This window comes from Squalius cephalus (genome assembly GCF_949319135.1).
Source record: "Squalius cephalus genome assembly, chromosome: 21".
In the NCBI taxonomy this organism is placed as follows: Eukaryota; Metazoa; Chordata; class Actinopteri; order Cypriniformes; family Leuciscidae; genus Squalius; species Squalius cephalus.
In genome coordinates, this window is record NC_137142.1 from 13,629,295 (window position 1) to 13,645,214 (window position 15,920).

At 38.8% G+C, this 15,920-nt stretch overlaps 1 protein-coding gene across 1 annotated transcript in view; it reads left to right on the forward strand.

Moving 5' to 3' along the window:
• LOC307148710 (zinc finger matrin-type protein 4) overlaps window positions 1-15,920 on the forward strand; it is a 126,310-nt gene that overhangs the window by 79,036 nt on the left and 31,354 nt on the right. The window contains 1 exon segment of the mRNA XM_079854425.1: window positions 7,277-7,373. Within this exon segment, the coding sequence (XP_079710551.1) occupies window positions 7,277-7,373 (97 nt within the window).

Sequence of the window (15,920 nt, forward strand, 5' to 3'; positions counted from 1 at the left end):
AAGGTGCCACGAAAGAAGGTGCCACTAATGTCGCAGAAACTACATGCATCACCTTTAAGCTTAATCTGCATTTGTACCAAATTCCAACAAATCTACAACCCTCTTAAACCTCAAGGGGTAGCCATTTGTAATGTTGCATTATCTTTTTGTAGCTTACTGTATGTGAATACAGTCATATTTTTACCCAGATGGAATGTGCAAACCTTTTCACATTTCTGCTTTGGGCAAAACCGACTGAATTTTATATGGCTACCTGTTTTAATGCCTGAAATAATAATAAATGTACATTTGACAATAAATTATGTTTTATTAACAAAAGCCGCTTTCCGACCAAGTAGTTACAGGAACTTAGTTCTAGGAACTGTCCACTTCTAAACAGTTCTAAGAACTACTCTCCCCCAAACTCGGTTTTGCTGTTTGCGTTCGCACTGGCCAAGTGGCCATAGGAACTGGAAGGAGGGGTAAGGGAGTGACGCAAGCACGGTGACTTTTATTTTGACGGCACGCCGGACCTTTATTTTGGCGGCGCTGAGAACGCCAGAGCAAACAATGCTCGCATTCTCTGTGTTTATTAGTTAGCGGTCTGTCTAACAGTACTGTTTAATATGTTATTAGCTAGAACTGTTATAGAAAGTAGACAGTATATGAAAAAAAAAGTTATTAGCCTATGCCGTGTGGTTGATGTCCAGTGTTGCTATCTGGGCAAATAAACATAATCATGTTTGACTTGGTCCCCTCAAAGTTGCGTTGTATTTTCTCTTCAGCATAAAGGTTTAGAGACCCATCTTTCACTGTTTTCCATGTTTGTATAGTTAGTTTCTGGAGTAAATATATAGGCTATAATCTGTGTGTTTACATTCTAGCTGTTTTAAAAATGGCGGGTGCTGGTGTTCCGCGTGCGTTCGGTCAATCAGCGTACACTAACGTCACGGGTAGTTCCTATAGTGCTGGTTTAGACCCTACTCTGAAGTAGGACCTAAATTAGTTCCTCCAAATGGAGTTCCTAGAACTAAAATCGTTCCTAGTTCCTGCGGTGCGAACACGCCGACATCCGGGTACTTTAGCCAATAGTTCTAGGAACTGTGAAAAGCTTCCTCTGGTCGGAAAGCGGCTAAAGTTCAGGAGGAGCACGTTCAGATAATTAACTTAATTAACATGGGAGGAGCTCATCCAGTCAACTTAAATAGCATCAGGAGGTATATATACAGGAGGTATATATACAGCAGACTTACCACTGTTCTATGAAATTTTTCCAGCATCCCTCCACTACCCCATCTCCTCACTTCTAACTATTCCTATCCCAACCTGGGATGGGGGAGTATTCTGGGTTCGGGCCAAATTCCGAGCTCGGAGCCCTCCCATCAGACAGCAGGCCAAGTATGCATAACATTTACTCTATTTAATAATATGTAAGTGTGAACTTCTGAATAACATTAAAGGAGAACTCAAATACCTCTGTTTACATCCTGTTGTACATATGTACCATGTAAACAAAGGTATTTGCGCTGGCTTAAATAACATCATTTTTATACATTTCTTTCACATCTACTGCAGTCAGATTCACTCGTGTTCACTCAGAAGGAATCACTCACATTTTCTGTGCACTTGTAATGACACATCAAGGATGTTAAGAGGCTAAAAGCAGGTTTAGTACTTGCCCCATTGAAGTCAACAGGGTGCAAATTTTAAAAATAGAATAACTCGGTGTAGGCAACACCGATTTTTGTTGTTGTTCTCTGTATTGACAGCACTCCAAATTTACAAAAAAATGAGCTCAATGTTAAAATTGACCGGAGTTCTCCTTTAAAGGACAATCTATAGTATTCAAAGAAAACAACCGAACAAACAAATGGAGAGCACAACATAGTACATAGCAAATGAGTATGTTAGATTAACATGATTTTTTTATTAAATAAATAAATAAAATAGAGTGCACAAAATGGTAGAAAATTATGCTTTATTAACAAAGATTGGGAAGAGCACGTTCAGATAATTTAGCCAATTAATGCAAGATGAGGTATTGTTACGAACTGCTCTGACGCTGTTGAGGATCCAAATGCAGCTTTATACAACAACTCAAATACAAGACTTCACCGAGAATGACACACAGGGCTTATATAGGCAGAATTAACAAAGTAATGAGACTGTAATCAAGCATAAGTCCGGGCGATGGGTTATGGGAAATGTAGTCCATGATAAGATAGCACAAGAGTCGGGAGGAGTGCCCTATAGTGGACTTACCTCGGCTCCACGAAAGTTTGTGTGAACTACTGAAGTGGTTTAACTGTGTACATATGTTAATAAATGAATACAATTAGTTTCCTATCATATGATATGTATATTTACAAACTCCCAAAATTCTTAATTCATTCCAAAATGTATGCTGTTATTATTTCTAGGTAACCAAAAAGAAGAAATCTTTTCACAATGCAACAGTTCATATTAACCATGGCAAGGGGAAAACTAAAAAAGAACCATACAAAACATTGCCATAAAAGTAGTCTATTTGGAGCTTGGCAAGAAGTCACAATGACCTGTCGGTGTATGGAAAAGATTCCACTTGAAAATATACAGCATTAGGATGAGTAAATAAGGACAGATTCGCTTTGGGGCCCAATTGGGGATAGGTTTTGCAAGATAAAGTATTTAACACTGCCCTGCCTCTTAGCCCCAATCCTGAGCATCTCGATCTCCTCAGCTCTGGTTTGGTCGTCCCTCAGGGAGCTGTCAAGACTTTTTTCATCTTGTCCTCTCTCATTCATCATCCTCATTAGCAGCCTGCACACGAACACAGGGTACATGCAACATACAGATGAACACACATGTCCCATTTAAAAAAAAGGAAAAGGCAATTGGATGAATGCAACAGAACGGCTTTCACGGACATGTAGCTATTCATTATCTGTCGAGCTTCTCATCGGGTACAGGAAGCCATTGTTAGGGCTCATCTGAGAGGTGACTGCTAGCGGATCCTGGCCCAGACTCTTGGCTATTTTCGTGGAGAACACTTCAGAGTAATTGCCTTCCAACTGAGGCTAAATTGTGTTGCTGAGAAAATTGGTGCACAGCACAGCCCTCTCCTGCTGCAAACAGGTTTTTATATCCCCCTAAACAAAAAAAAGCAGGGAGAGTGACAAGCTTTAGGATGTAAATACCAGCTCGGTGCTGAAGAGCCTCCTGCCATTTCGTGAAGGGAGATATTGAAAGTGCAGCGATTTGCCCTGCTTAAAATTGCAAGAGCAGTTTATGTGCTTCACAGAATCTGTAAAAAGCCAAGGACAAGCCAGCATCTCCTTCCTGTTCCGTTATATCCACCTTGACAGGCAGGATTAAAATTGACATTCACACTTGATTATTATTGTTGTGACTGTATAAGAAATCTTCTGTGCTTGACGGTAACGATAGAATTATAGAACTGAGTGCAGTTAATGACTTAATTGATATGGTCTTGTTAATGAAAAATAGAGTTTAATGAACAAAGACAGATATGTATCCTCCATAAAATGTGTGTAATTGTCACAGTAATCATCTTGGGAATCATCTTGGGATCATTAGATTTGCTAGTTTGGAAACTCTGGACTTCATGTTTTAGAAAAAAAGGAAAGTTGAACCATTTTCTATTTTTCTATTGTTTAAATGTAATTTATTTCTGTGATGGCAAAACTGAATTTTCAGCAGCTATTAGTTCTAATTCTAATGTGCTGATTTGCTGCTGAAGAAACATTACTTATTATTATCAATGTTGAGAACAGTTGTGCTGCTTGATCTTTTTCTGGATGTTTAATGAATAGAAAATTCAAAAGAACAGCATTGATTTGAAAGAAATAGTTTGAAACGTCAAAATATATATATATATATCTTACTGTCACTTTTGATCAATCGTATCCTTGCTGAATTAAAGTATTGATTTCCCAGAATTAACCAGGCTGAGAGACTAGCTAAGACGATCAACTGCTACAATATAAGCTGTTATTTCCAGCAGGGAATGATTCAGGATTCATCACAGTTCAGCTTAGCTAATGATAATACTTCTGCACGCAATCCTCAGATCATATTTACGTATTTTCTGACCTACTTTTCAAAGTGTTCTTATTTTTAATGAAAGAGGGTCACACTTTTGGCTGAGTAAAAATTTAATCCTCAAATCCAGAGTAAAATAGCACTTAGTTATCAAGTATTTCTGTCTGTCTGGTTGGGCACAATTAATAATTTAGTGGAATTTTACAAGTGCCTCATTATTTGGTAGCAATTTCCTGGGCAAGAGACGAGAAACTGATTGATAGCCTATTGTCAGAAATAAGTGTGACCTCTTTCCCACAAGCCAGCAGACAGAAGCAAACTTTAATCTCCTCCCAGTAAACATTCATCTCATACCCTGAGCCACATTTCTCTCTCTCTTTCTGTCTGTCGCTGTGGTTCTATTGGAAACTCAGTCGGTTTAATTAAGTGGGATTAGAAGCCACCACAGTGTCTTCCAAGGCTTGTTTATGAGTACCACACTAAGAGGTCATCAGGGGTCCTATGAAAGAAAATCCCATCACACAGAGCTTTTTAACAGAAAGAAGCATTCTGTAAAGCTACTTATGAAGTCTGAAGGCCAAGTTTTACATTTTTCATCTTTGAAAGAAGCTGGTCCTTGTGTAGTCTTCAGCTACCAGTTTTACATCTTTAATTGTTCAGTTAAATGCTAATTCTTAATTAATAGACATAGTGAAGTAGCAAGAGTTTGGCTGGGAAAAAAACTGTTCTTAGACTAAAGCAGCCTGTAAAAGTGTGTTTTATGGTGTCAGTTACATTTTTATTGGAATATTTGTCAGTCATGCCATGCATCCTGTTCATATCAATAGCTTGCTATGAATAGTGTTTTGGATTCATTACACATATTTGCTGTCACCATATGTTTGGTGTACTGACACCACAAGCTGTCTTTGAACATGCATCACATCACTCTCAACTCACAGAAAGCATCCAGAAAGCCTCATTAGAACGTGTGTAGGCTATGTGTGTGTGTTCTTGTATATTCTTGTATTACAACGTAAAATGGGTTACGAGGACACTTCCATTACGCCTATGGAGAGAGACTGTAAACCAAAATGTACAAGTGCGTGTGTGTGTGTGTGTGTGTGTGTGTGTGTGTGTGTGTGTGTGTGTGTGTGTGTGTGTGTGTGTGTGTGTGTGTGTGTGTGTGTGTGTGTGTGTGCGTGTGTGTGTGCGTGTGTGTGCGTGTGTGTGCGTGTGTGTGCGTGTGCGTGTGCGTGCGTGTGCGTGTGTGCGCGTGTGTGCGTGTGTGTGCGTGTATGTATTTTAAGTTCCAAAATACATTTCAAATGAAAGCACTAAAACTTGTCTGGAAGTCATAATGTTTTGTCCTTTAGCTATGAGTAAAAATCAATACGCTGACAAAACACTGGCAATAAAAAATATGAATAAAGTCTAGATGGCCTTGATAAAGCCACTTTAAATGACAATTCATCAAATATTAAAGCAGGTGTCAAAGCTCTCAGCAGTTCTCTCAGAATTTGTTCAGTTGTTTCATTTCCTCAGACCTAGTAAAACTAAAGAGTAAGGAAAACTATTAATTTTACTAGTCTTATTTTTTAATGACCCTTCAGCTGATCCTGTCCCTTGCCTGTCAAGTGTTTCATACACTGATGGAAGCAAATTGTTGAAAATTGGTTTCTTGTGAATTAGCAGAGTACTGGATAAAGCAATAAGCCATGAGAGGCTGAGCATTACAGTGTTTTTACCATGTTTAAGAGGTGTTCTAGCCTCCTTAACCTCCACGCAACCCCTAAATGAAATACCCTAAATAAAAAGGGTATTTTTAAATTTTCTGTTCATAAATCATTCTGAATAGACACATTACCAACATATATTTAGAAACCCAACACTTGAGAATTTACTGTTCAATACTCAGAATTACTCAGGCTGTTATTAATATATATATATAATTATATTTATATTATTTATTATATAATAAATTATTATATATATATATATATAATTGTCTGTATTTAGCCAGATTTACTGAATAGAAAGTGTTTCTATGCCTGTAACTGCATGTGGAACTTCAAGCCTGACAGAAGTTTTTCTTTTTTTTTTTCTTTTTTTTTTCAAGCAATGCGACTTTTAAAAACAATTATATCTGTTGTGTTGGTAAATCTGAATTTTCAACATTATTGCTCATGAGTCAAAATAGACTCAGCATGAAACTGCATGCAACTTTACAGTGATGTGCTTTATTACAATGTGAATAGATCAACTAATGCTGCATGGATACTGTTAATACGGTTGCCAAAATGTGTCACTCTAAGCTGTTTACAGTTTCCAAGCAACATAGCAACTTTCCAAAATTTTCTGCAAAATTTGCAGTCACACAAGTATGCATCTTTGAAGTATGCAGCTCATCCAAAAATGAGAACTGAGTTATACAAGTACTACGTACCAATGCATAAAATGCATAAAAAATCAAGAAGCGTGACTGATTAGCATACTAATTACTCTTAAACATGTATGTAATCACCTTACCTGAACTTAGAAGCTTGTTTTAGAGCTCGTTTTAGAGCTGTTTTCAGAGCTCGTAATGTAAAAGTGTGACAGCGATGTAATGTAAAGGGTGTGAAACAGATCGAGGAACAGACAACACTGTCATCAAAAATAACTCTGCAGATGTCTGAGAGAAATATTGCCCAGAAAGAGCACACATGGTCTCTCCACATGTAATGAACGAGCCTCTATGCTTTTCTGTTCTACGTCTCTCTCCCATTATTCACATCCGTCTATTTTTGGTCTGACGTTGTTCGTTATTTGTGGTACCACCTGCAAAGCCTTTAATTAGCGCACATCTGCTTCACTCCCTCCCGACTGATGCACTTGGCTCCCCTCCACTCTAAAAGACCATCATGAAGCATAACCCCCCAAATCAAAAGGCCATCAAGACAAAAGCAAGCTAAAATTGCAAATACTTCTGATTCTATGAAGACTGCCGAATGAGATGCCATATTACGAGCTGGTGCATTTTCATCTGACAGACAGAGAATGGAGTCTTCAAACAAACCCGTCATCAGTTCGAGAGAAGCAAAACAACAGGGATTAAATATAGATTTCTGTGCTCTTTGTCAGCCAAGGCAATCTTGAAGACAAAAAGCAATCAATAATGCTCAAAAGAAAACGAGAAAAGGGACAAAACATTTTTAAGAGCGTTTCAGCAGGGACATGTTTCCGTTCTGCTTTCAAGTTGAAATCTGTTTGCTTTTTTTTTTGCTTTGTGTTGCAGTCCTGCGCCGGAGTTACTCATGCAGCGTTTGCAAAGTGGTCCTGAACTCCATTGAGCAGTATCACGCACATCTCCAGGGCTCCAAACACCAAAACAAGTGAGTGTAAATTTATTTTCTGTCCTAAATGATTCCTTCACATCTCTCCATGGCCCTGTTTACACCTGGTATTAATTTGCGTGTTGGTCGATCGAATCATGAGGGAGACACATGCCTGTTTACACCTGGTGTTTTAATCCGTCTCTTTTGTCCACTTTCAACCACTTCTGGTCGTATTTCTTCAAGGGGAGGGTCTATAGCTATGTAAATGTATGGTCTTTTTCAGATCTTTCGATCTAATGGACGAAATAAGCTCGCACAATTTATATATGAATGCAAAAGGATGTGATAAACATACGGAGAGCACCGGCTTTCATTTCTGCTCTGACAACGGCAAGTCCACGCCGAACACAGTGAGTGTGTGTTAGAAATCAGCAATGGTGAGAGAACATTGTGCTTGGTACATTTTTCATCTTCAAACCAAACTTAGGTCTCGACAAAGTTTAAATCCTGTCTGGCTAGCGCACTTCCCATAATGTTTATACATTAGGTAAGTAGGTGTAGAGTAGGTGGTCTTTTGTGGCTGTTCGAGACACATTCACCAGGCTGTGATAAACTAATGTCTAAAAAAAAAAAAAAAAAGTGTAAGCCTGAACTTCCTGCATTGAAGGAACATTGAAGGAAATAGGAGGTTTCCTTCAATGTGGTCTTTACATGCTTTCACCCTTCTGTTTAAATCTCTGGCTGTGTTCGAAATCGCCCCCTATACATTCACTATTGCCTACATTCTTCTACTAATATAGTCCACTTGAAAGAGTGAATGAAAACAAGTGAATTCGGACACTTAGCAAACTGGCAGCTCCAGTAGTAAGATGGAGATCTAGCATGTATAAACCGTAATTAAACAATTTAATAATCAATTAAAAGCGAATTTATACCTGTATGATATTACACCCTAGCCACATTGTACCAGTGGTTTGGAAAATGGATGGATGGATGATTCAGCTGCGGGCGCCATCTTCTGTCTAACGCGAGAATTCTTTCAGCACGACCATCACAGTGCATTATGTCTATTCTCTTGCCATTGAGCGTACATCAGTTGTACACTCATTATTGCAATGCATTGTGGGATTGAAAGAGTGCACTCTGGACAAACGCCCATTATGGTTTCGGACACTCCTACAAATGGCTATCCCCTCAAATAGGGCCGTATTTAAGATTATAGGGGGCGATTTTGGACAGCCTCTCTCTTTTCATCCTTCAAGTCTTCTCTGAGAACAGCTTATCAGTCATATTTCTTATGCATAACCATTTACTGCTTCTGTCCTCAACGGGAGCATCACTGGTCTCAGTTATCACAGCCGCTCAGGTCTGCTGCCTGTTCAATAGAAATCACTGAGATACTGCCATAACTTCCACACTGCACAGACTAATCATGCAGGATTCCGTTACGTGTGCTGCTAACCGGTGGGATATCTGTGATTAAAACGCTCTCACTTAAGGCTTCCATATTAAAACATCAGTTTCTCAGTTTTTCTTTGAACTCAGAGCACAGCTCCCTACTAAGAACAATGGTTTGGCTTCCCCATTTGCTTTCTTAAAGTCCACCCAAAAATAAATATGCTGTAATTATTTATTCATGCCATTCAAAACCCATAAGTTTTTTTTTTTTTTTTTTCTGGTTCTGAAGAATCTTTGTCCAGGTTGCTTCCATAACCATGTCTGTCAAGTTCCCAAAAGAACAGAAATAATAATTATTATTATTTTTAAATGGTGTCACATCAATGATTTTATACATTATTTGTTCTTGTGATAAAATGTCATTGACATCAAACCAGTGGATTTTTTGTTGTTGTTGTTGCTTAGTTTTATGACAAAAGCTCTGTAATTTTAATTTTGGGTTAACAATTTAGTCCAGTTATGGTTAATCTTGAAATACAAACAATATAAAAGTTATTCTAAAGTATACTTGTTAAAAAAAAACAGTAGAGATTTTACAGGAAAAATACATACCACAATCTACCTGAAGTTGGATGTTTTTACAATTATGCTGAAAGGTATTTTACTTGCTAAAACGTATGAACTATCAATAAGACAACAGAAAGCATGTAGAAGAATATGTACAAAAGTTTTTTCAGCAAAGTGTTGCTCATTTAATTTATAGTTGCTCTAATAATTTAGAGCCCCTCGAAATGTGTATCAAATATGAAACAGTGAGCTTTATAAGGGTTATCCAGCAGGACTTTTTGTCGACCAGCTTCACCAGCTAATGTTTGCTGGTAAACATTTGGGCTAAACAACAGCCTGAACCAGCAGGGAAAGTCATGTTGGTTATTTAACCAGGTTCCAATAACATGATGTTTTCTATGCAGAGGTGGGTAAACATTGCCACCTGTGAGCACTTAGAAACAATTAAAGTCACTTCTTGTTTCCGTCTGGCAGAGCCCTCTGTGCATCAGGCAGCGCTGTATAGTTGAGCTGCCACCCCGTTTGCCTCCAAATCCACCCAACTGCCTCAAGCAGGATATGCCCATCAAATTGTTAATGAAATAAAAATGAATTAGAAGAGAAAGCAGAGAGAGAGAGAGAGAGATGAGGTAGTAGAGCTCCCACTGTTTGTCCAATCATACACACGACTGACAGAAATGAACCCCACTTCATAAGTGGAACTGTCAGGTTTAGAGCCTGTTGTGAAGGCACTTTTTCATCGTCTTCGTTTCGAGGCAGCTGGCCTGTTTCTGCTAGCTACGTGAGTCGACAACAGCCCCTAATTGCTTTTCACAATAAACCAATTGATTAACATGCCAACTGAGCCTGGATTGGACAGGAGGACTCCAGCTGAAATCCAAATCACTACTATTTTACAATCATTAATTGTAATTAGAGCTACATCCTCTCTTACGAGGAATCACTGACAGTCAGGAAGAGTATTGATTAAAGAGGATGTTTCCCTATCTTGTCGCTGCAGCGGGTCCCTGCGTATTCTGATGAAGGAGAGGAAGAGTTTATGTAAGGGTCTGTTTTGCATTAAGACAACAAAAAGGAGAGCGTTTTTTTTTTTTCATGTAACCCCTGCAGTACATCAGCGCTCAAGATACTGTTGTGGGAGGACAGCGTTTCCGATCCGTGCCAAACACAAGCAGCTTCCTACTACATAAATATTAACTTTCTTTGTTGAAAACTAACCACTTTTGTCAACAGCAGTTAACATGCTTTGCCAACCTGCATTTAGCACTGAATGCAGACCTTAACAAATGAAGAATATTTAAAGGTGACCTATTATGCCCATTTCCACATGATGTACTATAAATCTCTGATGTCCTCAGAATGTGTCTGTGAAGTTTCAGCTCAAAATACCACCCAGATTTTTTATTATAGCTCGTCAAAGTTGCCCCGTTTTGGGTGTGAGGAAAAACGCTCTGTTTTTGTGTGTGTCCCTTTAAATGCAAATGAGCTGCTGCGCACCGCCCCCGTTCAGAAGACAGCCGATCCTTTACATGTGCTTCGGATACAGGAACAACATAACAGCTGAATTTCTCTCAGGCAAAATGTCGATAATACCCAGTAGCGTAGTAAAGAGGCTGCAACTGTTAGACTGTACATGGACATTTCTGAATGGAGAATGGAGTTGATTCATCTCATCGACTAGCCTGTACCGTCATGTTAATTATAAACTGTTGCATAGGTGCTTGTTTGTGAACTGTATTAGGGTGCTCACAGAGCCAGAAAATATATGCTTCATGGAGATAGAGCAGGTATCGTTTAGTTTACGGTTATAATGTCGGACTGCTGCTTCTCACTCAGGGCGGGATCTAGTGCAAATCGTCACCAGTCGTGGGCGGGGTTTCCCTACTCTTATATTGGATTAGGGGGAAATTTAAAACAGCTTGTTCTGAGAGATTGATAATGATATATGCGGATTATAAAAAAAAAAGTATTGGGTGGATTTTTACCATTATAGGCTGGTTGTTTACACACACTCAAACACCTTATAAAAGTGAATTTTGATTAATAGGTACCATTTAATTGATGAACTAATGTAAACTACCTAACTATAAATCTAAAACAGGCTATTTGTTGTAAACATCATCAATTTACACAATACAAACAGTATATTATTATAAGGCTCTCTGGAATACCTGATTCTGATTAGTCAACCGTGGCATTCTGTAGTCAGATATATCTGTGTAAATGACTCTAAACTGTATAACTGACTGTTATCTTAGACAACCAGTGTCCTATCTATCATGTATACTTACCTATAATAGTTTCTTCTTATATGGATAGTTCAGCCATGAAACGCCTCGGTTATGACTGTAACCTTGGTTTCCTAAAGAGGGAACAAGACGCTGCGTCATTACGACACTTTGGGAACGTGTGATTGCGTCTTGAAGCATTTGTGAAATGAGTCCAATGGTGTGATGGAACGTCATAGGTGGGTGATAACATGACCAGGAAGGTCTAAAGCACCCCTGAACCAAACAATGTCAGCTTCTGATAGGCTAAAGTCGATCACAGGGAAGTTGATTCCCTCTTCAGGGAACCGAGGTTACAGTCGTAACCGAGGCGTTCCTTTTCGCTGCATCGTAAGTTACAACAATATGGGAAAGTAAATACCCACTATGCCATGGTGACTAGTGTCTAGAATGAATCCTGTTTGGAGCACAACTAAGACTGCAGGACCTGGGAGCCTGGAGTGGAGCCCAGGTCAAGGTCATAAAACCTGATGAATGTGTGCACCTCTTTCTGGGTGACCCAAAGCACACAAAGAGTTGATCAGACTTACGCCACATGGCAGTTCTCCCAAGTGCCCTCACTTGGCAAAGCAGATTTAATTTCTTCTGGTCTGACATACGAAGGGGCGGAGGACATAAGGCCTGCAGCACAACAGATCGGGCCATATTAGTGGGGACCTTAGGAACATAACCCAGCATAGGGTGAAGACAAGCCTTCACCATGCCAGGTGCAAACTCCAAACATGAAGGGGAAACCAAAATGGCTTGTAAGTCTCCAATTCTTTTGAGAGATGTAATGGCCAATAGAAATAAAGCCTTCAAGGTCAGAATTTTTTATGAAACCTCCTTGATTGGCTCAAAGGGAACAGCCGAAATCCCTCCAGTACTAGGGCCAAATACCATGCGGAAACCCTTGTGTGAGCTGTAGGCCTGAGCCTCAAAGTGCCACAGGAAACGAGATACTAATGGGTCCCTCCCCTAGGATACACCACTCAAAGGAGTGTGGTAAGCAGCAATAGCCGCAACATACACCTTTAACATAGAATGGGATAACCCTGCCAAGAAACTTTAATAGTTAACGGGGTCTAAATGACGAATCTCGTACCATGAAGAGAGCAATCCTTATTTAAAAGCATAAAGTTTCCTCGTGGAGGGAGCTCTGGAGTGAGGATTGATCTCAATAACCTCAGTTGAGAGACCATCCTCTATGAGTTGGGGACCCACATTACCACAGCTTCCAAACTCTGGGCGGGGATGAAATATTGAGCCCGTCGCTTGAGATAGAAGGTTCATCCTGATCGGAATCTCCCAAGGGGAGCCGTCGGGGAGGAATATCTAAACTCGAGTTGGCCAACGAGGAGCCACTAACAGCAGAAGGGGCACCCTCCTGGGCGCGTGGGAGGGTAAATAAAATAAAATAAAACTATTTTATACATAGTTTACCCAAAAATGTCATCATTCTTCATCATTTGCTCACCCTCATGATTGTTTGCAACCTTTATGATTTTCTTTTTTCTGGGGAACACAATAGATTACATTCTGAATGTCCATACAAAGAGCGGACAATGTTATACACTGCCAAGCTTCAAAAAGACAAAAAAGGTCCTTTAAAATACCATAAAAGTTATCCATATAGAATAGATTAGATTCAACATTATTGTCATTGTACAGCCAATGAAATGCAATTAGCATCTAATTTAGCATCTGTCTGTCTTTCTATCTTCATTAACATGCTTTGTTTATTTACATTTTATTTCAAAAAGGCCATATTTTTATTAAAACTTTATTTTAAAAAGGCCATATTTGAAATGGAAATATGAATTAACCTTTATTACAAACAAAAGCACAACATATGCCAATTTCTTCTTTGTTTCGAGCCTAAAAGCTACAAATTTGAGTCAGAAAGTCAGAAAGAAAGAGAAAAAAATTAACAAATGCAACTGTAATATAAACCTGCATTATGCATAACTGTTTATGTCTGGTGTCGGTCTTATACTTAAAAAGCACATTTTGGTAAATCATTGAGCATTGTTTTCTGTGGGCTGTCTGAGACTGACCTTAGTGAAACCAGTCAAAGTTGATGAATCATACAAATAATAATAATAATAATAATAATAATAATAATAATAATAATAATAATAATAATAATAATAATTGGTCAATAAATGTGGAAGCACCATACTTCAGCACCATAAAACTAACTAAAACTATAATCATAATACAAACTAAAATACAATAAAAATTACAGCAATTATAATCAATGGTTCATAATTGGGAAAAGGAGCAGCTCCATATCTAATGATGTCTATTAAATAAAGCTCTGAAACTTGAGGGAATTAAAGCTCATCTGTGAAGTCATTATCATAATTATTAAGATCATTTGCAAAATCTCATGGCAAATTTGTCAAGTGAGCAAAAAAAGATCGAAGATATGCTTTAAGTTCAGCAATGAAAGCTTGAAAAAAGAAAGATTCAGTATTGTAAAGTTGTAGTCTCTCTCTCTCTCTCTCTCTCTCTCTCTCTCTCTCTCTCTCTCTCTCTCTCTCTCTCTCTCTCTAGGGAATTAAAGCTCATCTGTGAAGTCATTATCATAATTATTAAGATCATTTGCAAAATCTCATTGCAAATTTGTCAAGTGAGCAATAAAAGATCGAAGATATGCCTGCTCTCTCTCTCTCTCTCTCTCTCTCTCTCTCTCTCTCTCTCTCTCTCTCTCTCTCTCTCTCTCTCTCTCTCTCTCTCTCTCTCTCTATTTAGTCCTGTCACCAGAAATGTCCACTGAATTTAGACATTATTGCTTCTTGATTTATGGTGAAAAATGTAGAATTGGACACCAATGTGCAGATTAAACACTCAGCCTGTCTTCTCTCTGCATAGACAGCAGTTTGTTGATGGATGCACTAACTTCAGGACTGTTTCTCCTCTCTTTCCTCATCTTTTCCACTGTTCAGTCTTGTATTACACAATCAAGCATTCCGTGAAAAGCAGCAATGACAGTCCCAACTCTGACGGCTATAATTATCTATCTGAAGAGCAGGAAGGGAACATCAGAGAGACGTCCTGCTTTAGTGGGCGGAGAGAGCTGTCACACACCCAGTCACCCCCCGCTGTAGCCCGTATGTGGAATGAGCTCTCAATCCAATGTTAAATTTTCACCTGTCAACTGCAATTCATTCAAATTCATCCAAAAAGGAAAGTTGTTTTCATCATACTATATGTTATTTTGTTATTTTCTTAAATCAAATTCAGTGAGAATATAATGATATAACTTTCATTTTTGAGTGAACTACTCCTTTAAAATCTAGTGAGGAGTGAAATTTTCTTTTTTTCTTTTTCTTTTTCTTTTTTTTTTTTTCATTGATCTACCTGGTTCAAATCACGATGGAAGTAATCAAGTGGTTTCAGGTGGCCACGCAGACGGTGCATTTTCGGTTCAGCGCACTTAAATATCAGCATCTCTTCTGCATGAGCAGCATTTAGCCTCTCTGTTATTTCTGAGTTTGGTTTCAAGGTGACACTGTAGGACAGCTGATGGGGAGTTCACACACACAGAGATATGTAGCAACAACACTTCATTCATTTTCAGTGAGAGTTGGCAATTTCCAGCAACATGATTGACAGCTGCTCTTGATGGGATGCAAAAAAAGTTTAACCCTATGTTAATTAGAAGAAACACTTCTACCAATATGAGTGAAGACATTGGTGTGCACTAGATTTGTGAGATACTAGTTGAGTGTTGTGAGATTCCTGACTGTGTTTAAGTCAAGTCAAGTAAAGTCATCCTCATTTATATAGTGCTTTTAACAATGTAGATTGTTTCAAAGCAACTTTACAGAGACTAACGTATAATTTAGGGTAACAGACATTGTTTTGGCTTTATAGCGGTTCTTTAATAAAGTTATTTTCCAGCTAAAGTTAGTTTTGATTGATTCACTTCCGTCGCAACGATCATTTGTTATTAAATTAGGGGGCACTAAGACGACACCATTCTCTCTACACAGACTTTAAACGTGAACCTGTGAGAAACGCTGATGGCGTTCACATGCGCATTAAGAATTGGTTCTATAGTTATGTGCATTTGAATATATGTGCGCAGGTTTGGAATTCCCTACAGACCAAGCCTAAACAAAGCACTGGTCTTTCCTTATAAATTTTGATACAGAATTTTATTTTAGTTTGTCATTTCGGGGTAGGTACGCGAAACAAATTTTCCCGACAACGCTATCTGTAGAGTGGTAAAGGGATCCTTCAGCACCGCAGTGGCACTTCAGCACTGCGTTGTCATCGGGTCCAGGCGAAGGTCCTTCGTAATATCTGGATACGGCCTGGATCCGGGAGGCTGCGAGAAAACCTTGGTGTTCCCGGTACCATC